This window comes from Anolis carolinensis, chromosome 4, assembly GCF_035594765.1.
Source record: "Anolis carolinensis isolate JA03-04 chromosome 4, rAnoCar3.1.pri, whole genome shotgun sequence".
Taxonomy (NCBI): Eukaryota; Metazoa; Chordata; class Lepidosauria; order Squamata; family Dactyloidae; genus Anolis; species Anolis carolinensis.
The window spans coordinates 211,795,248-211,818,790 of record NC_085844.1 but is presented as its reverse complement, the minus strand read 5'-3'; the positions used below and the strand labels follow the sequence as shown (position 1 = coordinate 211,818,790).

Genomic DNA, 23,543 nt, shown 5'->3' with positions numbered 1-23,543 from the left:
AAAGGTTTTCCCCTGACGTTAAGTCCAGTCGTGACAAACTCTGGAGGTTGGTGCTCATCTCCATTTCTAATCTGAAGAGCCGGCGTTGTCTGTAGACACCTCCAAGGTCATGTGGCTGGCATGACTGCATGGAGTGCTGTTACCTTCCCACCGGAGCGGTACCTATTGCATGTTTTCGAACTGCTAGGTTGGCAGAAGCTGAGGCTAACAGCAGGCGCTCATTCCGCTCCTGGGATTTGAACCTGGGACCATTTGGTCTGCAAGTTCAGCAGCTCAGCACTTTAACACACTGCGCCACCATCAGGGGCCCCTTCTTTCCTGTAAAAGGAACTAAATGCTCTGAGTCCAACCTTCATGGGTTGGATTATTTCAGAAGGCATTGAATCCTACTCCACTATTGTTGAGTCCTCAACCGAAGTGCCAGCTGGAGAAACTCAGTTGTGGAGCTATTGTCTTCCCTCCTCTGGTTATCGTTCCCATATGGAGAAGACATAGAGAGAGGGGAACCATATTTACTCACCTTCAGGACTCAGCTAAGTTCCAAAGTACTTGCACACACATAGTTTTGTTCTCCCCACAATCTGCCCATGTGGTTCAAGGCTTCCGGAGAGTGCAGCTCTTTTGCTCCCCAGCCTTTTTTGCCTTGGGAAGGGACAAGGCTTTGGCAATCACGGACAGTAGTGTCAAAGGCTTTAATGGATAAAAACACTGTGTTGCTGAGTTTTTCAGGCTGTATGGCCATGTTCCAGTAGCATTACCTTCTGCTGGAACATGGTCATACAGCCCGAAAAACTCACATCAACCCAGGGGCAACAGCACTTAAATAGGTTGGTTAAGAGAGTTCAGTTTCACTCATAGGTTGGCAGCTCCAAAAAGAATAGTGCAACTGTATGTGCACTTGCGTGCATGTATATATGTGTGTTTGGGGTGGAAAAATACTGCAATTGTAGTAGAGGGAACCTTCTGTCCAACTGGTGATATCATCATGAAGAAGCAGCAGCTGTATTTATGAGTAGGTTGTAGTAAAGCACTTGGAAGTAGTTACAAATTCAGTGACTTAAATTTAGCACATGAAGGCAAGTAATCACAGTTGGAGGTTTATTATAGAAGTAAGGAGGAAGGTGATCTCAAATATGGTGACTGTGTGTGAGTCCAAATGTTTGGGTCCTAGTAGCCCCAAATAATCCCTCAGACCTGAGTTGTCTGTCCCACTTTCAGAGGCTGGGATGCTGTGGAGCAGGGGTCCTCAAACTTTTTAAGTGGAGGGCCGATTCATGGTCCCTCAGATGGTTGAGGGGCCAAATTATCATTTGGAAGGAAAAAAAAAACAAATTCCTATGCACATGTCTTATTTGTAGTGCAAAAAAAACCCCCAACAACAATCATTTACTTATTTACCCCACCCTTTCTCACCCCGAGGGGGACTCAGAGCGGCTTACAAGTTGTATGTACATACAATATATTATATTATTAGCATAGCACAATATTAGCATTATATATTACTATACTGTCCTATATTATACCGTAATATTATTAGTAATATTACATTTAGTATATAATATATAATTAATATTATTATACAATATTATTATATTGTATTATTATTATTAGCCGCCCTGAATCCCCTATTGGGTGAGAAGGGCGGGGTAGAAATACTATAATAAATAAATAAATATTATATTGTACTACATTATAATATTTATTATCAATATTATATGTATACATAATATATTATGTTATTACCATATCATTCATTTACAATATTTCATTTACAATATTGGTAAATGAAAAAACAATACAATATTTAAAAATAATTTTAACCAACATACTGTAAACTTATCAGGATTTCAGTGGGAAGTGTTGGCTTGCTTCTGGCCAATGAGATCATCAAGTAGGATTGTTGTTGTGCCTTCAAGTCATTTCAGACTTTGGGCGAGCCTAAGTCTAAAACTGAGGGCAGGGGCCAGGTCAATGGCCTTGGAGGGCCGCATCCGGCCCCCAGGCCTTAGTTTGGGGACCCCTGCTGTGGAGCATAGCATCCAATTTTCATTGCCTTCCAGCAATAATAAGTGAACAAGGGTTCCCCCCCCCCCTCTCTCTCTCTCTCTCTCTCTTGGAATCTTACATCTTCTTTTCCTAAGCCTTGCCCTTTGTATTTGTCTTAATTCTTTACTTTGAATGTATTCTGTTGATGCAGAAGAGACTTTACCAGGAAGTGCTGGTTTGGCATACATGGAGAGACTGCCCTGCCCATAGCTGGGGAAGCTGTATTCTGCTCTGTTCTCTTGACAAAAGTATGCATCTTTCAGACTGAGGAGCTAATTCCAAGGTCCTGAGTGCAAGGCCAGGCTGGCATTTCTGAGAGCAGTAGCACTAGTGGCAGCTCATATGGAGCCAGGGAATGAGCCTACCTGCTGCTGAGTGTATCAGCTGCTGCCATTCATCTGGCTTCAATCAAATGGCTCCTTTCCCAGAGTTTCCGTTACAGCTCCTGTTTTGTTATTATTTTTTTTTAAAAAAAAGCCTCCCTCCCCCTATGCCACAAGTTCTTTTCCTCCATGGTTCCCACCAGATGTCCTCAAGCTAGGATTAGAACTGTTTTTCAAAGGTCTTTCAGATGCTGTATATGAATCCTTTCCTCTCAGCTGGGTAATGAATGGGAATCTGAAGAAATTTAGGATCCTGTGGGGCTGTCTTGTGCCAGATGAGACTGGAACATGGCAAAGGGAGGCAGCGCTACAGCCACGTGGCTATGCTACACCCTTCCCTTGAGCATTATGACACATAAAAAGAGAGTATTTATCATATTTTTCGAGAAGTAATAATCCAAATCACTTTAGAAATCTCCAACCTACCACATCTGGTACTTAGCACTTGGGAAAAGTTCCATGCTGTCTGGATTTGCTTTGAGTGATCAGTCAGCTGATAAACAAATGTGCTATATCTTAATCAAGGCTTGAAAACACTTTAAAACAACATTAAGTATTTGTATATTTCAGCCCATCAGGGTTCACAATGCACTGTATAGAAATTAAAAAGAAACAAATGAAACCATTCTTTAAAAGCAAGTTAAAACAGCTTTTAAAAAACACTGAAACACACACACCAAAGCCAATATTGAAACCTTGTTTTAGGACTCAATATTGTGTGAAAGAACACAATCTTAGCTGCCAGCTGAATGGTAGAAGAATGAGGCCAGCCTGACTTCCATTGGAAGGGAGTTTTACACATGAGGTGCCACTACAGATAAAGCCTTGTCACATGTACTTACCTGGCCACTCTTGGTAAAACACATAACAGGGCCTTTGTTGGGGATCTCATGTTCTATGTAGACTCATATGAAATGAGGCAGTCTTTTTAGACTTATTTATTTGGGCTACAATTCACAGTTTTCTCTATCCATCATGATCTCTGGGGTGTTATAATCCCCCCAAAGTACTTTTGCTCAACCTCTGGTCTTGATGTTTGTCTGCCTGTGCTCATGTGTCACTGAATGCTTATAGTATGCACGCCAAAATTGAAGTATTCAGGAGTGGAAACTAATTTGGAGAGAAGGATTCATATCATATTTGTTTCCTGACCTGGTGTGAGACTCCACAGCTATCTTGTAAATTCCCTTTTTGGCAATTCAGCATGTTGCCCCCTTGAATCTTGCCCGTGTATGTTGGATCCAGGAGGAGGCAGCTTCCTTGAAACATCTTCATAGCTTTAAGTTGCTATGTTAAAGTCTAAAGATAAGGACTTTGCCTGTTTTTTGTCTTTCAGACATGTTTCTATAATGCTTAACGGTTGAAAAATTCCTGAAGATTTGCTGGAGAACCCCATCTGTTAGGGCCAAACAAGAGGCAACATACTAGATCCATATACTTAGGCCCTGGATTTGTCACAGCAATATGAAAAGTAGGAGATTTGGCCAGTCTAGTTTAGGGAGAAAAAATGCATAGAAATGAGGGATATACAATTCACCACCCATGGCTTTCTTTTTGCTTCTTACCTGAGATGCCCACCCCATGATTGCAGCCAATATATATATATTCAGCTTTCATCACTGTATTTAGTTTGTTTTCACAGAAGATGCTGGAAAGCATTCTAAAGGGCACCGCTGGTTGATACCGAATGCTGGCCCTTGTTTTCATTTCATGTTAAAAAACAGCAATAGTTTCCAGCCATTGTGTGGTTCAGCTGAAGATAAGTAGTGTTGTAGTAAAGCCTGTGAGTAATGTTACAAACAGTAGTATGGGTACCAGAAGGGGAAAAAGGGTTACTCGGGAGCAGGAATCTGATGATGAGCAGCAGAGAAAGAGGATCAGGGACATACTTACAGCACCTACAAATAAAGAGTCATTTGAGGGATTCTCTGGGGATGATGGGTCAATGAGTGAAGGAGAAGAAGGAGACACCATGGATTGGACTAGGATAAGAGAAGTGCAAGCTATTTGTGAGACACCAACAACTAGTGATACCTTTATGGGGTTCTCTGGGAGTGAAGACTGGCAATCAGGGGATCCAACTGATTCTTGGGGGGATCTAAGTCTTGACAGGAGATGGAGGAATTGGAGGTAGAGTCGAAGGAATTCACATGAAGAGCTGGGAGCAGCTACGGGAGATGGTGAAGGGGCAGTGGTCAGTTCATCTTCTGATGGTGATTTGTAGATAAAAGTGGGTTCATGGATGAAGAGTCTTTGCAGAAGGCAAGGCGTTGATGTGCATTCGTGTGCTGGGTGCTGTGTATTGGGAAAGTTTCTTGTAGTCTTGCTGCTGCCTGTTTCATGTTCGGCGTTGGACTCAGATCTGCAGTTTGGACCTGAACCGGTTTGGCTAAAGACGCTGCTTCTGTGGACACTGGAGCAATGCTGTTTTGGATTCCTCCTGCTTCGACCTTGGACTTCGGCTGACAATGCTTCTCTTCTTGCAACTCCCTTTGTTAACCATTTGTGTACTGTGCCTTTTTGTTTTGCCTTAGAGCGCTTGTTTGACTTGTTGCTCTTTGCATCCAGTTAATCTGGATTACATTTCTGTTTACCTTTTGGACCAGGTCTGGTTTGGGTTTTTGAGTTTTGACCAGTGGAACTGCATTTAAGTCCTTTTCCTTTTGTTTCAATAAACTCTGTTTTGAAGGCACTTTTAAGTCTGGCCCTTTAAGGCGTCTGTGATTCCAACAAGTAGTGGTGGACAAATGTCTTTTTAGGCGTTGAATAATTCCTATTAATTTCTCAGGGAACTCCTAGATTCTTGATAATATAGTTTGACTGTTGTAGAAGATGACAGCATTCTATTGCTTCTTTGTAGAGTAACTGGAACATTATGGATAATAAAATTTCATTACTGATTTTTTATTTGCTTGTTGCACTTTTAGACCACCTAGTAACAGATGTTTTTTTTGTAAATGTGTATGGTACTCAGTGCTTTGATGGTTATACCATATAAAGCTTATAGCAGGTATCATAAAATAGCTACACATGCACACACATGATTTGGTGTTGCCTTTCATTGGCTGAATGTAGTTAACTGAGTAAATTGAATTTTTTTAAAGGGCATGTACGCACAGTTGAGACTGTTCAAAGAATCATGGAAAATGAAGGGAATGCCAAGGAGAATGAGTAATATCTTTGCCTTTTATACTAACATTGAAATGCCTTGCAGAATTATCTATTTTCTTAGAATAGGGGTGGATAAATATTTGGGGTTATGAGTTGGCATTAGTGCTCTGGGAGATTATAGAGGGCTCTACCCTTGCTGTGTGTCCTTGCAACAAAAAATGTAAAATATTTTTTCCCCTGTAGGAGACATGTGGGCATTTGAACCATTGCATACAAGATTGTTTTAGGTCCACAATAAGCCTTTTCTACCACAAAAGGTGACCTTAAAACTCACTTTTGATTCACTTCCTGTTCATAAAGGATTTTCCTGAACCCCTACTTTGCCCACACTTGCATTGCAAAGTGCCTGTGTTTACTAACGATTCAAAAATAGTCAGTAATATTCACAATCTGAGTCCCCGCCCTGAGTCTCTTTGGGGAGATAAGGCAGAATATAAATAAAATTATTATTCTCAATGGAAAAGTGTATTTTGATATTCAGAACATCATTAAAAAGAACAGCAACAAGATTGCACTTCGATTTGTACTTAGCTGTGCAACATGCATGTGTTTTTTTTTCTATACAGAAAAATGTTGTTTGGGCACATAACATATTTACAATATTTTTTGCTCACTCCTTTTTGCAAAATGTGCAATTTGTCTTAAGCAAAATGTTCTGTAAAAATACTCTGTTCCTGCAAAATCTTCTCCTTCCCAGAAGGCTAAGGGAAAAACAAGCTGCTACAACCTCTCCTAGCTGGTTCATACTTGCTCATAAATAATTGTTGTCATCTTGTTTGGTCACATGGTTTTGATCTGAAATGTTGGAAAGTATGCGAGTACGCCCTGGGCAAGTCATCCTGTATCAGTCTCAGAGAAAGCAATAGGCAACCCCCTATCTGAACAAATCTTGCCAAGAAAATCCTGTGCTAAGTTTACTTTAGAGCTGCTATAACTTTGAAAATGATTTGAAGCCACACAACAGCAACAGCAGCAGCAACAACAACAACATAAGTGGTGCAAAACTATCCCAGTTTGGGAACAGTTATAGTTCTGCCAGCCATCTTGTTCCCAGCTTGTTGTTAGCAGGTGGGTTTAGAATCCCATTATGATTACTTTTGCAAATTTATGGTCTTTTAATTTCCCATCCTGATCAAATTGGATTTAGCAGATAAATTGTGCACACACATACATACACAGAATTAATGGAAGGAGAAAAAGAAATTTAGAAGTTAGACTGACAAAATGTATTTGTGAAACGTTAAGAGAAATATAGATCCTGCAGTTGGAGGGGGAACAAGCAGTAATATTGAGTGTCGTATTTTTCTTTCACAATTCACTGTTGAAATAACATCTTTTTCTTCCAACAGATCCTGAATCCCAGAGAAAGAGAACAGTGCAGAATGTCCTTGACCTTCGGCAGAACCTGGAAGAGACTATGTCTAGCTTGCGGGGCTCCCAAGTAACTCATAGGTGAGTTTACCCTTATTCATTGCAACAGAAGTTGATCTAACACTTTCAGAGCTGAAACCATCATATCGATTGCACCAGAAATACCTGTGCATTTTCCGTGCTGAGCAGTTTCTGCCTGCTCCCCACCACTGGGGCTACCTGTAACATGGGTCTGAATACTGCCAAAGAAGTAAAATCTGTAATGTAGTCTATTCCATTGTGGGACAGGTCTTATTTTTATGTTTAGGCAGCACCTCCTTCCTTGCTATTTGTATCCATTGGTTTGTATTCTATGACATCATCACACATGAAAAAATAAGCGTCCTAGGCTGTTTCTGCCCCAGTTCACTCACAGAGCCCCATGCAGCCCATCAGACGATGTAGGCCGACTTCTGACAGGGCTCTGTGGGTGAACTGGGGGATGAGAGTGGTAGAATACTACACTGCCAACATGGTAGCCTCCCCGTCTTCCATTAGGAGCAATGGCGCTCCTGCGGGATTTAGCTGTGCAGCAATGTGTTTGTCGAATGGGCTTAATAACAAAAGACCCTCACCATAAAAGTATACAGCAGAATAGCTTATTTAGAAGCAGCAGCAACGTGACCCAGAACCAGTAGACAGTATAAGACAAAATGAAAACACAGACTCTTGCTATCTTCGTTCAGAGGCTTTTCTTGTAGAAAAATAAGATTTTCATAACATAAACAAAGTTCTTTATACTTCCTTGTTATATCTTTGCTTCAGCTTCTTGCCTTCAGGCTGGGCTTCTCTATCAATCTTCAAATTGAAGCAGCTCTCTCCTTGGAGCGGTCAAACACAGCACTCCTTACACTGAGGCATTCTACACACAGGAGGAGCAACTAACTCACAGGCACACCTGCTTATATTACCCTACTGGTTTTGCTTAGTCATTGCATAATTTTAACTCTTTCAGTGCCTGCACTGTACATCATTTTTGTAATTTAAAATACACTGTTAATTTTCAATATCAGCCTCCCCATGTTCCATTAGGAACAACAGGGCTACTGCGGGATTAAGCCGCTCAGCAATGCTTCCACACGTAAGATGGGGGAATGTCAGCTGTCGGCTGGGGTGCCGAGATTGCCCTGCTGCCGCCCTGATTTCCCACAGAGGCTGGTGAATCACAGTGCTGAATCTTATCCATGTGATAAGGTCTAAAGTCTCTGGAGCTGCTGAAAACAAGCTTGTGAGGTCTGGCAAATCAGAATATAGTGGGACTGTTATATCCCTTGGTGTGGACACTGTTCTTCTGTTGATACTGCCCAGATCTGTGTTGACCTTTGTGACTTGTGCATTACATTGCTGACTTATATTAAGATTGTGGTTTACTAAAACCCCTAGGTCCTTTCCACCCAAACACGCTACTATTTCTATTATAAGAGTCACTATAGTATAACGGTTTGAGCATTGCACTAGGACTCTGGAAACCAGGATTTAAGTCCCTGCTTGACCATGGTGAATCACCCATATTTCTTGATTAAAAGTCTGTACTTCGCTTTCTGAATTGCTGTTTCATCTTGTAACTGTAACAGAATTCAACTGTAACACCTCCTGCTCAATACTCATTGGTAAATATTTTGAAAGAATATCTAAAACAGAGCAGGGAGAACAAAGCAACATTCCTTTTTAGAAAACAATGTACTGGCTAATAATGATACTTTTGAAACATAGTAACATGTAAAATTAGTTGCCATTCCTAAAATTGTTTTTTAAACTTCTTTGGGTTTTTAAAACTAGTTTTATTTTTTTAAAGAAATGAAACAAGTAATGTTTTGTAATTAACAAATAATTATTTATTTAAAGAGTAACAGTTAATGAGTAATACCTAATTAGAAGTACTTTAAATAGGTTGGCTGATTTGTTTCTCATACTCTGGCTATCTTCTTAATATGACTATACAATTGTCCTAACTGTGGGAGCCAAGGCATGCTTTCCTAAGAAACATACACTGTATGACATACTGAACGGAACTGGGGAAAGGGTTATGCTTCTGATGAAATAGCGCTGCAGTGCTTTCTTTGCATAAGCCCAGTTCCAACTGTCCCAATCTTAGCTAAATAATTCCTCCTTGCTGGATCATCTTTTCAGCAGGCAGAAACATTGTTCATTACACTTTATCCATTTACAATCACTTTGAATAAAAACAAAGTTGAATGTCATCAGGTTAAAAATTTAACCCAAGTTTTACTTCTGATTTATGTGAATTCCACAGTTCTTTTGCTTCTCCTTTTTCTTCTACCAGGAGTTGCCAAATCTCAGATGTGACTATCATTTACAATAACCAACACTTGAGGGAACTCCCAGTAAAATGAGCTGGATACATTGTCCATATACTGCATTATATCTCTCTTAAATTTTATTTCTGTCTTTCACCATTTGTTCAAGGCAGACTATAAACTGTTAGAATTTGCCCTTTTTTGGGGGGGGGGCAATAATTTCAGTAAAACTTTCATATTCCAGTATTTGTTCATGTGGATTTCCTGTTATTCATTTAATCATTTGATGTATTGACTTTTTTGCATTTTTTTAAAAAAGCCTGGGCATCCAAACTGAGAGAATGGCAGAAGACTCACCTATTAGTATGATTGAGTGGACATATAATTCAGAATACCTGGAATGGAATCTGAAAGGCAGGAATTCTAGAGACAAAATTAGGTTTGGTTTGAGACTTCCTCATATAAAATCTTGTGTTTTTGGTGATGGATGACCTTTGTGTTTCAAATAATTCTTTCAAATGCCTGGTAGCATTAACTAGGTTATTTAAAGAGATAACATAAAGAAATCCATTAGCACTTCAAAACGAATTGGTTTAAAATAGTCCCAAAGGTGCTCCTTAATTCCTCTCTGTCTTATTAGCAAGGTTAGTTTTATTTGCTCTTTTTGTTATGTTTGAGTGGAGTGAGCAACTTGAGAGAGGCATTATTTTATTTCACAAAAGGGGCCCTGTTCCTTTAAGGGAAGGAACAGCACATTGTGGAAAGCAAAGCCTTAGTTCTGACCCTCGCCTTCATTCTTCAGACCAGGGCATTGGCAGCAACCTCTCTGTATTAGAAGTTTCCCCACAGTTTTCTACTGCCCAAATGAGCTAATGGAAAGACAGCAGCTTTTTGGACCTCCACTTAGCAAACCACATTATGATCTCCCCCCCCCCCCCCATTGTAACTGGGTTGTTGGAGAGTGGATGAGGAAGACTGGACTGGCAAGGTGAGCTCATTTCTCGACCTCATGGAATTTGCCTGAGGGAATGAGTGCATGGAATTTGTGATCAGACTGTCAGTCACTTGTTTATGGGACGCAGAGAAATAGGCTCACTCTTTGTTTACCTCTGCTTAGTTCTGGCTCTTGCTGGGATTTTAAACCACATCTTGAGTTTGTCCTGGGAGGCTAATGAGGAGATGGGACAGGGTCTTTTCCATTAGTAGGAACACAGATAGGGATGCCAAGGTTCCTAGCATCAGACCTCTGTTTCTGACAGCAATATGTTCAGAGCATTTCCCACATAGCCACCTCTTGCTTCCTCTTACCACCAGCTTGGGCTGCAGATTATTAAGTGAGAACTGCTTGGGAAAAGAGTCACTCTGCTATTCAGAAACCTAAAGATTAATGCTGAGTATGGACAATTTATAAATACTAAGCCAGCTGCATATAATGATAGGTTGCTTGTCTAAATGTAGCATCCCCTCCCAGGTCCACTCATTTCTCTTCCTCTCTTCCTGCTTTCATATGTTTTCTTCATCTTCATCTCCCCCTCCCAAATCATTCTAGTTGATGGTACATGATGTAGCAGAATGGGGGACCCTCCTGCCTGTCTGAGTCCATGAATGTTGGAAGCTGCCAGATGAACCCCACCCACATGAGTCATTGCAACACTGAATCCAGCAAGGGAGGAGGGTTGGAGTGCTTCCAGATTATTTGCTTTCCTGAATATGGAGAGTTTGGACCAAACGAGAAAGTGTTTTGAGACAAATTTGATTCACAGCAAGCCTCCTTAAATATTAGTTAATGTAATATGACTTTCACAGAGTGTTTGTTCCCATGCTCATCAGGTTTCCATCCATTCATACATAGAATCTTATCTTTGGGGTTGTTGTATGTTTTCCGGGCTGTATGGCAATGTTCTAGAAGTATTCTCTCCTGACATTTCGCCCACATCTATGGCAGGCATCCTCAGAGGTTGTGATGATGCCTGCCATAGATGTGGGTGAAACATCAGGAGAGAATACTTCTAGAACATGGCCATACAGCCCAGAAAACATACAACAACCCTGTGATCCCAGCCATGAAAGCGTTCGACAACACAATCTTATCTTTACTTTAATCTGAGTTGCATAGGGCTATCTGTGAGAAGGTTAGGTTGGTCACAAAGTGATCTTGATGGTTGAACAGTTATTTAAATCTAGATCAGTGGTTCTCAATCTGTGGATCCCCAAGAGTTTTGGCCTATAACTCCCTGAAATCCCAGCTAGTTTACCAGCTATTAGGATTTCGGAGAGTTGAAGGCCAAAACATCTGGGGACCCAAAGGTTGAGAACCACCGATCTAGAACCTCCTGGCCTAGGCCCAGCAATCTAGTTACTTAAACCAGTGACTTAAATTATTCTCTTTCCAGCTGCTTATGTTGCTTTCATTTTCTTGTTAGCACATACCAGACATGCGTGGTTTCTGTTTCTTAGTACCTTTTCTGCAAGGTCAGTTCAAGATTCTTATAAAACCTGCATATTTTTCTCATTTAACTGAAAGATTTGATAGTTTTAGAAACTGCATATGGTAGCAGCACCAAAAAAATAGCACAAATGGCTCCTACAGGTCTCCCTATCGCTATCTCTTTGCTCTCAGACATCAGAACAATCAATCTCAGATTGTATCAGGGTTGAATCAGGACTGGAGTATTTTCTTCATTCATCACTCTGTTTCCCAAATCTTTGTAGATCCACTGGAAATATGAGAAAGTCACTGTCCAGAAGAATCTAAAGTACCCAAAGTGATACTTTCAGTTCAATGGCCATGAAATAGCATTTTCAAACCCTATTATACACAAGTTTATACCCATCTACTTGAAGCTGAGTTGGTCTTTTAGATAAAGTGTTAATCAAATTATGTAAAGCAAGCAATAGTTAGAGATAGGGCAAGAGTGTCAGACGCCAGATACAGCTAGGTTACCATATCAGAAGTTCCTCCTTACCCCCTCCCTTACAGTCCCCCATTGAGTTCTCCTTACATAACAAAAGAAGTTGTCAATCATATTCAGGCAGTACCCATAATGTATCATATAGAAGAATCATATGTTCCAGTAAATTAGAAATTAATCTACTGGACATGCTGCAGATTTCAGTGCATGTATGTAGAATGCAGTGTTTAACACACATGACAGGGAAGTGAGTGAACTCTGTGTTGAACAAATATTGTAGATTAGTCTAGTATTATTGCTATTCAGGAAGGACTGGAGTCATGACTTTGATTGGTTATAGCTATAGTAATGTAAGTTTAAGAAGTCATGCAATATAAAGGCAATGAATCTAAGATCTACTTCATTTTCCAAGATTATAGCAATTGTTGTCAGTACAGTTTTAGCTCTTCATTGCCCATGTGAAAATTGAGATTTATCCTCCACAAAATTACAAAATTTTCATTAAGATGAATTCTAAGTCCAGTTACTTGTAGTAAACAAATTTGCAGAGCTTGCATGAAAAAATAGAGGCTTGTACACCAGGCAAGGCACAGAAACTGGTTGTACAGGAAGTACAGAGAATAAGCACAGAGGCAGATTTAATATGTGCCATTGAAATGTTGGCCACAGCAACCATGCACAAAAAATGCAAAAGGACTGCCAATTGAACCTGGCTGGGGCCCCAAACCAACTGGGCAGAGCAGGTGCATGGACATAAGCCAGGACAAACTGTGCACACCAGTGCAAGGTGTCTGAGTTGTGGTGAAGTAAGGAGAGCCGTACAAGCATTTCATTCTCTCCATACTCCTTGCTTCCCAATAGTGTGATGAACCTCTGCTTTTCCATTCTGAACTCTCAAAAGTGGCAGAGAAAAACACACATCTGTTCCTTCCACCTGTTCTGGGCTAAATATTATCATAACACTGTTGGATCTTAGTTTGTAACTTTTGCCTTGCAGTCAAGGGAGTCTGATTAGTGTTTTGACATAAGTGATCCAGTGACAAGTACGAGCATAAGTGCCATCTTAGTCTGCATTGATATTATAGCACTCATATCTTGTGAGTATTCCTTAGAATGGCTGAATGGAGCCCCTGGACATATAGCTTTGTGTGTGATCTCTTCAGCAGGTCTGGTGAATGCTCAGAGATCAAGATAAGAGTGAGTTGAAACCTTGCCACCATTTATCCAAAAGATACATAATAATGGTTGTGAAGTATGAACCATGAATGGATGGTTTTCCAGATGTTTTTGGATGCCTATGCTGTATACGGTTGATGGCAGCTGCAAACCAATAATATCTTGGTTTTCATACTATAAGGAAATGACTTAGATCTATGTTCAGAGTTTGGTGGATTTCAATAAAAGAGATGTAAACTGCCTTTCAATGCAACCATTATAGGATTGGTTTCTTATCCTATATATTGCTTTGTGACATTGTTAACCTTGATTTTTCATTTGATAATGAACTACATGGATTGTGGATTGTTGCTGTCTATGTTTGTATCTATTTCAGATCCACTCTCTTGCAATTTGGGGCCCGGGGTGGAGAGGTTAAAAATAAAACTACCAGTAGTTAGACTTTTTTTGACTGGTCATTTATGGCTTCCCTGAAGAGTGAGTCTGGCTTTCATGAGATGGCAACTGTGCCTAAATTGTACTGACCACCCCTACTATAAATCCCTCCCATCTACAAACATAGTGTATTGGGAAGAAGTGTTTCAATTTATCCTTCTGTGTAGTTATACCTAATTATTTGGTGAGGAGGGGCATTTATGCAAATGCATTCTGAGCAGGCTGCCCATAATTCTGAACTATAGCCCAGAATTTAACAACTGGATAAGAAGTAGTAGCTTGCATGTTAGGAGGGAGCAAGATGAGCTGAAACTATTTTTTTGACTTCTCTGAGGCAATCTCTTGGTTTACAACCACCATTTGATTACCAAATTGTTGTGTTGTTAGTTTATGTTTGTTTCTTGATAGATTACTACAGTGCAAACAACAACTATTCTCTAGATTTTGTCCCTTCCTTCCTTCCTTCCTTCCTTCCTTCCTTCCTTCCTTCCTTCCTTCCTTCCTTCCTTCCTTCCTTCCTTTCTTTCTTTCTTTCTTTCTTTCTTTCTTTCTTTCTTTCTAACAAAGGACTACTTCAACAAATTATCTGGTGACTTTAGATATCTCCTTAAGCAGATTCCTTTGCCTAAGGCCCCATCTACACTGCTATATAAAACTGGATTGAACTGGATTATATTAGTCTATACTGACATATAATCCAGTTCAAAGCAGATGATTCTTTTCCCACCCTCACCATGACAGTGGAGAAGGGCTTTGCTCCCTTCCAGTGCAAAGAGAGGCAAGAAATAGTCCTGGCTGGGACTTGTTGTGGACGGGGCCATCAGATGCAAGCTCCCTGCCCAGGTCACTCCTTCAATGACGCAGACCCACCCACCTGCCACCTCTACAGTGTACTTTAGAAAGGTCGCTGATGGGGACCGGGTAGGAATTTTCCCCATGTTTTCTTAGAGGGGGGGGGGGGGTTCGCCTACCCTACATTGTTAATTCATGGTCAATTGGATAAGGGGATCCTAAATAGGTTTCATGTCATCCACATGACCTAGGAGGTGTCTGCGAACAATGTCGGGTCTTTGGCTTAGAAATGGAGATGAGCACTAACCCCTAGAGTCGGACACGACTAGACTTAATGTCAGAGAAAACCTTTACCTAAATAGGTTTCAATTGTGTAAAAGGTATAGGTACATATTGGTGTGCACCACAGGAGGAGATTTCTCCACCCGTTGACCTTGTGAGCAACATGTGCGTTGCAGTTGGGGACCGTGGTGTCTCACCATTGTTTGAGGATGACATGGTCTTGGGGGGCCACTGCCTTGTTTTATTGCATAACAAATTCAAGTGTATGATCAAATTCAAGTTCAAGGTCATGTACAAGTTCAAGTTTTTGTTCAAGTCAAGATTGATTGGTAACATATAATAAAAGTTTCCCATACTTAACCCACAATGCTGTGTTGTTTTGTGATTTCACTGATGGGAGAGCAATCTGGATGTTTTCTGGCAGTGTAGAATAACCTTAAGAGTTTCTGAGTTGCAGGAACATTTGGATTTCTATATTGTTGTTGGATTACAGCAGGGATGACAGAAGTGGCTCTTCAACAATGTTTAGAGGGATACATGTTTCCTATCCCATGTTTAAGTCAATCGTAAGCTAAGGATATAACATAGTATTATTTGTAGGCTAGAATCATTGAGGAAGTTCCTTCTAACAGAAGAAACAACTGGGTGTGTGAATACAGTACATAAATAACATATTGCACAAAGGCATGATCTGCCACACCCACGCTTTTGCTAAAAGATTAAACCATGTAACAGAAGAATACAGTCTGTGATTTGAAGCTAAATCATAGGGCGTCAAAAGCAAGCAAAGATCAGACAGGCCCATGTAACAAAGGATATGCTTAGTGAGACAACACCCTGGTGATGGTTCAATCTTTGACCTATCCTTCAACTTATGGTTTAAGATGCTTCCAAATCTAGATCTCATTAAAGTTTAGGGTAGAGCTGCACATTTAGTAACACCAAGTGAAAAGAGTGTAGGTGACTGCCATTTCAGTCTACATGTTTTGGGGTTGGATGGGTGGCATTTAAAATTATCCATTATGTAAAACTCTCTGTGTATGTAGAAAACTAGCAAATCCTACTGTATATTGGCTCATTTTCCCCATTTTATACGGAAAAAGCCTTTGGGAAAAAAATGCTGTTTGAGACCTGGAAAGCCACCACCTGGCTAGAGCTTAGAGAAGATGTATTCTTTATAATTGTTGTAATTTGTCATTAAGTCAGCTTTGTGTTATGGTCATTCTATGAATCAACCACTTCCATGAGCCCCAGTTATCAACCCCCCCCCTCCCTAGTTCAACAGTGGAACTCTCTGCCTTGGAGTGTGGCAGGAGCTTCTTCCTTAGAGGCTTTTAAACAGAGGCTGGATGAAATACAGCTTAATGATGTAATGTTAGAAAATGTTGATCATTTCCACTACCACAAAAGTCAACATTGACACTGAAATACAACACTGTTTGAGCTCTGTGAGTGCAGCATTTTTTCCGAATGAAGTAGAGAGTGTTTGAGGATCAGGACATTTGTAGGAAGACCAAGATGCTTGTTTATAAAGCTATTGTCCTCTCAACCCTGTTATATGCCTGCAAAATGTGGACTGTCTACAGACATCACACTCAACTTCTGGAACGATTCCATCAGTGCTACCTCCAAAAAGTCCTGCAAATCTCTTGAGAAGACAGGCAGACAAATGTCAGCATGCTGGAAGAAGCAAAGACCACTAGCATTGAAGTGATGATCCTTCACCATCAGCTTTGCTGGACTGATTACATTGTCCAAATGCCCGATCACCATCTCCCAAAACAGTTACTATACTCCCAACTCAAGAATAGAAAATGGAATGTTGGTGGGCAGGAAAAGAGATTTAAAGATGGACTTAAAGCCAACTTTAAAAACTGTGGCATAGGCACCAAGAACTGGGAAACCCTGGCCCTTGAGCGTTCTCACAGGAGGTCAGCTGTGATCAGCAGTGCTGTGGCATTCAAAGAGGCACAAATGGAGGTTGAAAGGGAGAAACATGTCAAGAGGAAGGCACATCATACCAACCTGACCAGGACCACCTTCCACCTGGAAAATGATGTCCTCACTGCGGAAAAACATGCACCCACTGCCAAGACACAACACTTGGAAGACAATCATACTTGGACATGAGTGATCACTGATGAGGATGATCTATGATTCTATGAAACTGTGGCTTCCTTGATTTAATCAATGTACCTGTAGTACAGTGGACTTTCAGTTTACCAAGCAGTGAGAAACATCATCTCAAGACATGCCTAAAATACGACAGCCTGATTTTTTTCATCTTCACTTCTAGTGAAAGTTCAACTTATTTTGCAAGAAGACCCATTTGTTTTTTTTAGCTGTCTGCTGTATCCACATAACTTTTCTCAAACATCACATTTCAAATGACTGGATTTTCTTCCTGTCAGCTTTCTTCTGTGTCCATTTTTATGATACATAGAAATTGGTGTTTATATTTACAACATTTCTATTCCACCCTTTTCACCCCGAAGGGGACTCAGGGCGGATCACATTATACATATAGGCAAACATTCAATGCCTTTTAACATAGAACAAAGACAAGACAAACATAGGCTCCGAGCGGGCCTCAAACTCATGACCTCCTGGTCAGAGTGATTCATTGCAGCTGGTTGCAGCTGGCTTGCTCTCCCGCCTGCGCCACATGATTAGTTGCCATGCTAGGTGGACAAGTTTGGGTTTATAGTCCATAAAAGTAAGGTTTTAGAGCTCTGGAAGGCAATTTCCTATATACTTTGATTGTTCACTGGGATTATGGGATGATGTTATTAGGAGTTACAGGTTTACATTTGTTAGTACAGTAGAGTCTCACTTATCCAAGCTAAACGGGCCGGCAGAAGCTTGGATAAGCAAATATCTTGGATAATAAGGAGGGATTAAGGAAAAGCCTATTAAACATCAAATTAGGTTATGATTTTACAAATTTAGCACCAAAACATCATGTTATACAACAAATTTGACAGAAAAAGTAGTTCAATGCACAGGAATGCTATGTTGTAATTACTGTATTTACGAATTTAGCACCAAAATATCACGATATATTAAAAACATTGACTACAAAAATGGCTTTGATAATCCAGAACCTTGGATAAGCAAGGCTTGGATAAGTGAGAATCTACTGTATATCATTAAATAATTAGACAAACATGATGTCTATTTGGGTAGCAGAATGTTTTGTTAAATGTGCAGGTCTCTTTGGCAGGTTTCTTAAACAGTTTGAAACACATTGTGTTTTGAATTGGAATATTAATATTTCTTAGCTTCTTGCTATTAAGGTTTTCTCTGAGAAGCTATTTCTGCTGGAGGGTAAGAAATCAATAGCAGTACAACAAGAGTGAGAGCCACCATGGTGTAATGGATTAAACATTCGACTATAACCTTGGAGTCTACAATTTGAATCACTACTTTGCCATCGATACCCTCTAGATGGCCTTGGGCAAGCCATATTCTTTCAGCCTCAGAGGAGGGTAAAAGAAAACCTCCTCTTAACAAATCTTGCAAGGAAAACCCATGATAGGTTCACCTCAGGAACACCATAAGTCACAAACTATTTGAACGTGCACAGCCATGACCATCACATAACAAGAGTACTATTTAATCAATTCTGAATGTAGCAGTTCTTGCTTATGCTGCATTGCTAAAACTATCATTTCACTTTGCATGTTATGGTGTTGTGTTCTGGACAGTATGGAGTGTTTTGTCTTCATAATGCATTAAGCTGGAGTTGGAAGTCAGTGTTCCCTATTAAGTGAAAATTGCCAAAAAGGAATATTTTGTGCTGTATGCATCTTAGACAGTAGGGGGCACCCAATAATGCCGAAATGTCTTGAAATCCAAAGTGCAGTCAACCTATACATTCTGCACCCACAGATTTAGCCACCCACAGCTTGAAAAAAAAACCAACAAACCCTCAAAACACAACCTTGATTTTACCATTGTATATAAGGGATGTCATTTTACTATGACATTGTATATAATAGAACTTGGATATCCATGGATTTTGGTATCCACAGAGTGTATGCGTCCTGAAATCAAACTGCAGCGGATACCAAGGGTCCACTGTAAATCCATTCTTCATAAAGTAGTGAGTAAGTTTTGGCATGTTCAAGATTTCAACATGGGGATGGTAAGCAGGCAAAACAACCAAAGTGCAAGAGAGAACAATTGCGGCATGATGAAAAAGCATGCACATTGTTTCACTCTGTAGATGCATTCAGATTTAATGAGATCATTTTAGAAACGAAGAACTACAAGGACAAAGAAATGATAATTGTTCCTCTAATTTACTGTTTATAAAGTTTAATGTGTTTAACTGTATTTTTGTGATCTGTTTTTATTTTTTCAATGATTGTAATTACCTGGGCTTGTAAGCTGCCTCGAGTCCCCTTGGGGAGATGGAGGCGGGGTATAAAAATAAAGTTATTATTATTATTATTATTATTATTATTTGAAAATATCAAAGTTATCAGTTTTAAAAGAAAATCATTTTGCTCCTTAAAAATCCAAAATGAATATATATTTTGTTGTTGTTGTTGTTGTTGTTGTGTGCCTTCAAGTCATTTCTGACCTATGGAAACCCTAAGGTGAATCTATCATAGAGATTGCTTGCCAAGATTTGTTTCTTGCCTTTGCTTTCCTCTTAGGCTGAGAGAGTGTGACTAACCCAAGGTCACTCAGTGGGTTTTCATGGTTGATCAGTGATTTGAACCTTGGTCTCCAGAGTCTCCTATCAAATGTTCAAACCACTGCCCCGTGCTTGCTGTCATATATACCTTTGTCTGGGATAAAATTACATTTAAAGGGTGCATCATTCAGAATATAATGACAAATTCATTTTAAAAATATATAAATGGAACTACAAACTATTAAGAATGCCTGAATGATAGGGCAACTCTGGTTTTGCTAATTTGAAAAATGTCCCTCTCCTTATCCCCAGAAAGAAAATCCTGATAAAAAGAAAAAAAACCTATAAACATGAATAAAACAGGGAAAATTGTCTCCACTCATTTTTTCATCAAGCAAACATAATCGTCTAATTCCCATAAAAAGGACTAGAAACCAAAACCAAGAATGTTAATGATCTGCTACTGTACATGGTTTTTCAAAAAGGTTTCTCTCTGCATAATATTTAGAAATGATTTGAGGAATGTGAACTACTTGTTTTTTTATTCATTATTCTAAAAGAAAATACTTAATCCTTTCTCACAATTTATTTGGACCAAAAACACTTTGGAAAAAATAGTTCCCCCTGTTTCCCCCTAATTATTTTTGCCCCCTTCCCGCCCAGGCCTTCATATCTCCAGCAGCTTATTCATATCTGTCTCTTGCTATAAGCAAATTATTCCGTTCTCTGTGAGATAGATACATTTTCTTTAAATTTTAGGAATGCTAGTGACCAATTTTAAATGGTAATGTAGATAATACTCAGTATGTGCATCTGCTCTGTAGAATTAATGCAGTTTGACAAGACTTTAAGGACCCCTGGTTGCGCAGTGGGCTAAATCCTTGTGCCAGCAGGACTGATGTTTTGAAGGTCAGGTTACTGACCTGAAGGTTGCCAGTTCTAATCCAATCCGGGGAGAGTGCGGATGAGCTCCCTCTATCAGCTCCAGCTCCCCATGAGGAGACAAGAGAAAAGCCTCCCACATGGATGTTAAAAACATCAAAAAACAACAACAACAACAACAAAAAACAAACATCCGGGCATCCCCTGGGCAACGTCCTTGCAAACACCAATTCTCTCACACCAGAAGAGATTTGCAGTTTCTCAAGTCACTCCTGACACGAAAAAAACATCACTTTAACTGCTTGGCTCAATACTATGGAAGCATGGTGGTGTACTCAGTGTTTCCGTGCGTGCATACGTTTGTGCGCCTTCAAGTTGCCTGTTGACTTACGGGAATCCCATGAAGTTTCATAGGGTTTTCTTAGACAAGGAATACCAGTTGCTTCCTCTGAAATACAGCCTGCAGCACCTGGTAGTCATTGGCAGTCTCCTATCCATCTACTAAACAGGGCTGATTTTGCTTTGCTTCCACAGTCTGGTGGGATATAGTGCCTTTAGGTCATTTGCTAGTAATATTTAAATTAAACAGTATTGCCTTGTGCAGCTTCCCCAGTCTGGTGGTCTCTAGATGGTTTGATTTCAACTCCCATTGGTGTTTTCCCAAAATTGTAATCTAGATATTGGGAAACATCAGTTTTGAGAGGTTTACTGTGTGGTTGGAAGGGTCTAAATTTCTGAGTTCTACTTTTAGGTGAAACATGGCATCTTCCTCAAGTGCTAGGATTTGTCTCTTGGTCAGCTAAATCTGGTATTCTAAAAAGCAAACAGCCATTCCCCAGGAGCCAGATCAAAGTGTGGGAGGAAGGGCTTTCCTAGTGAGGATGGCCTTAGAGGCATGCACAGCAGAACATTGCCAAGACTTCCCACTAAACAGAACAGACAAAAAAATCCGCATTTAATTTCAATTTAATAAGACAACTTTTGTGCATCAATGTAATTATTAAATCTATGTCTGCAGGGCTTTGTAGGCTGAGCTCCATCTCTCTGGAGCTGTGAATCCATTCCAGAGATGGTTTTAATCATCGCTTTGTATTTGATGTCCAGTTACTGCTTTTATTGAATCTAAATGAAAAGCATGCCTGGGAGCTGGGGCATCAACAAGGGTCATTAACTCCCAAGCCTTCCTTTGTTTGTAATGGAAACACAACATGCTCTACTGCTGTTTTGATAATACCTTCATGCTTTTTTTACATACCAGGCCTGTTTTTTATGTCATGGTGAGTTGGATTGGAAGGGAACTCTGAATTCTAAAATTGTTGGGTACTCTATAAAGTAAAGCATTAAAGTGCTTTGTGGGCTGTTATGTGCGGGAGCAAGTGAATATCTGCCCCGACTACATTTTAGCTTTTGTTTGATGGGTGCACAAGTGACCATTAAAAAGCAACAGTCTTTTATGAACCCAGTTTGAGCATAATGGATTTACCATGTACAGTACAATAGATTTGGATTGGAGTGGATGTGTGTTGGGGTGGAGGAAAGAGAACTGCTGCTTGCTCGCTTTTAAAATTAACTATTAATACTCAATACTAATTTACTACAAATTAAATTACAATTTAGCTATATTATGTAATTGTTAAAATTAGATGAAGGATTTAAAATAAATTCAATAAATATAAAATATTAGAGACAAATGTAATAAATAGTTACTGAATTCTGCTTAAATAAATATAAATATAATGAAGAGGAACTGAAAGAAGAGACTAGAAGAGTATGAGATAATACTGGAAGAAGATACAGTAGTGGACTTATTGTTTGGTGACAACATCACTCCTCTCACTACTGTAGTAGGCACATGGAATTTTTTGATATTTTATTTAATCCTTGTAATTTATATGAAAAAATAGATGTATTTTTGTGATACTAAGAAAAAAATTGTACATTGATAATTGTCTTTCCTCTTTTTTTCTTTAACCCCATTCCTCTTCTTTTGTGACATATTTATAATATTTGTAATGGTTTAATCTACTAACGATAACTCCACCTCGCCTCTTTTTTCTACTCTTGCAAATCTGCTGTCACCAGATTTACTAAAATTCTCACTTTGCAAATACTAGAAGTATCATGGTTCTGTCCTCAATCGGGCAAAGATCTGGAAAAATAAGATAAATAAGACACGGGAGTATAATTATATTTGAACTTTCTCTACATCTTGAGGCATAATGCACAAGCTTTACTTTGCCTGACCTTATAGTTGAATATTCCTTACTTATGATTTCAAGTACATCTTTGTTCTGGGTGCTTTGATTTGCAAGAGAATCTGCCATTCTCACTCCACTATTTCTGTGCTCTTGTCCCTGCAGCTCGCTGGAGATGACGTGTTATGACAGCGATGAAGCCAATCCCCGCAGTGTGTCCAGCCTCTCAAACCGTTCTTCTCCCCTCTCCTGGCGCTATGGTCAGTCCAGCCCACGCCTGCAAGCTGGGGACGCTCCTTCGGTGGGTGGGGGCTGCCGCTCAGAAGGCACCCCCAGCTGGTACATGCACGGGGAGCGAGCACATTACTCCCACACCATGCCCATGCGCAGCCCCAGCAAGCTCAGCCACATTTCTCGCTTGGAGCTTGTGGAGTCACTTGATGCGGATGACGTCGATCTCAAGTCTGGATACATGAGTGATAGTGACCTAATGGGCAAGACAATGACTGAGGATGATGATATCACCACAGGGTGAGTACCACTACAGAGTAGTGACTCAAAAGCCAACTGACATAAATTGGAAGTGGTCTTTGCACCAGCCTCAGCTGAAATATCTCTGTTCAACATAAGATTGTATTTGTGCAACCCATCTTACCTTTTCCTTAATAAAACAAACCATAGGCACCTGAAAGTGATTGGGTTTGCTTTCAGCTTCCCACATATTAATATGCATGGTGTGGGAAATTCCTGAATTTGTCTGGCTGCTAGTAAGATAGATGAAAATTTGCTTGTAGAAGCCAACTTGCTATCATGTGTACAAAAATAATGTTTCTACAAGCAGATAACAAGTTTTAACTGTGACAGGATAATATATACTGCTGAGTGGTTGGAGACAAGAGTGCCTTATTTGAGGTTGGGTGCATAGGCGTGCCCAAGATGCTTATGCAAAACAAATA

The 23,543-nt window shown here is 39.9% G+C and overlaps 1 protein-coding gene across 8 annotated transcripts in view; it reads left to right on the top strand.

The window, feature by feature from the left end:
• The window catches only part of nav1 (neuron navigator 1), a 365,889-nt gene that overhangs the window by 204,663 nt on the left and 137,683 nt on the right, over nucleotides 1-23,543 (top strand). For 7 of the 8 annotated variants that reach the window (XM_062978713.1, XM_062978712.1, XM_062978711.1 and 4 more), the window contains 2 exons: nucleotides 6,950-7,052; nucleotides 22,753-23,118. In XM_062978713.1, the coding sequence (XP_062834783.1) occupies nucleotides 6,950-7,052; nucleotides 22,753-23,118 (469 nt within the window). Of the gene's footprint in view, nucleotides 1-5,560; nucleotides 5,601-6,949; nucleotides 7,053-22,752; nucleotides 23,119-23,543 lie in introns of those variants that run through there. The other variant, XM_062978715.1, reaches the window with a different exon arrangement.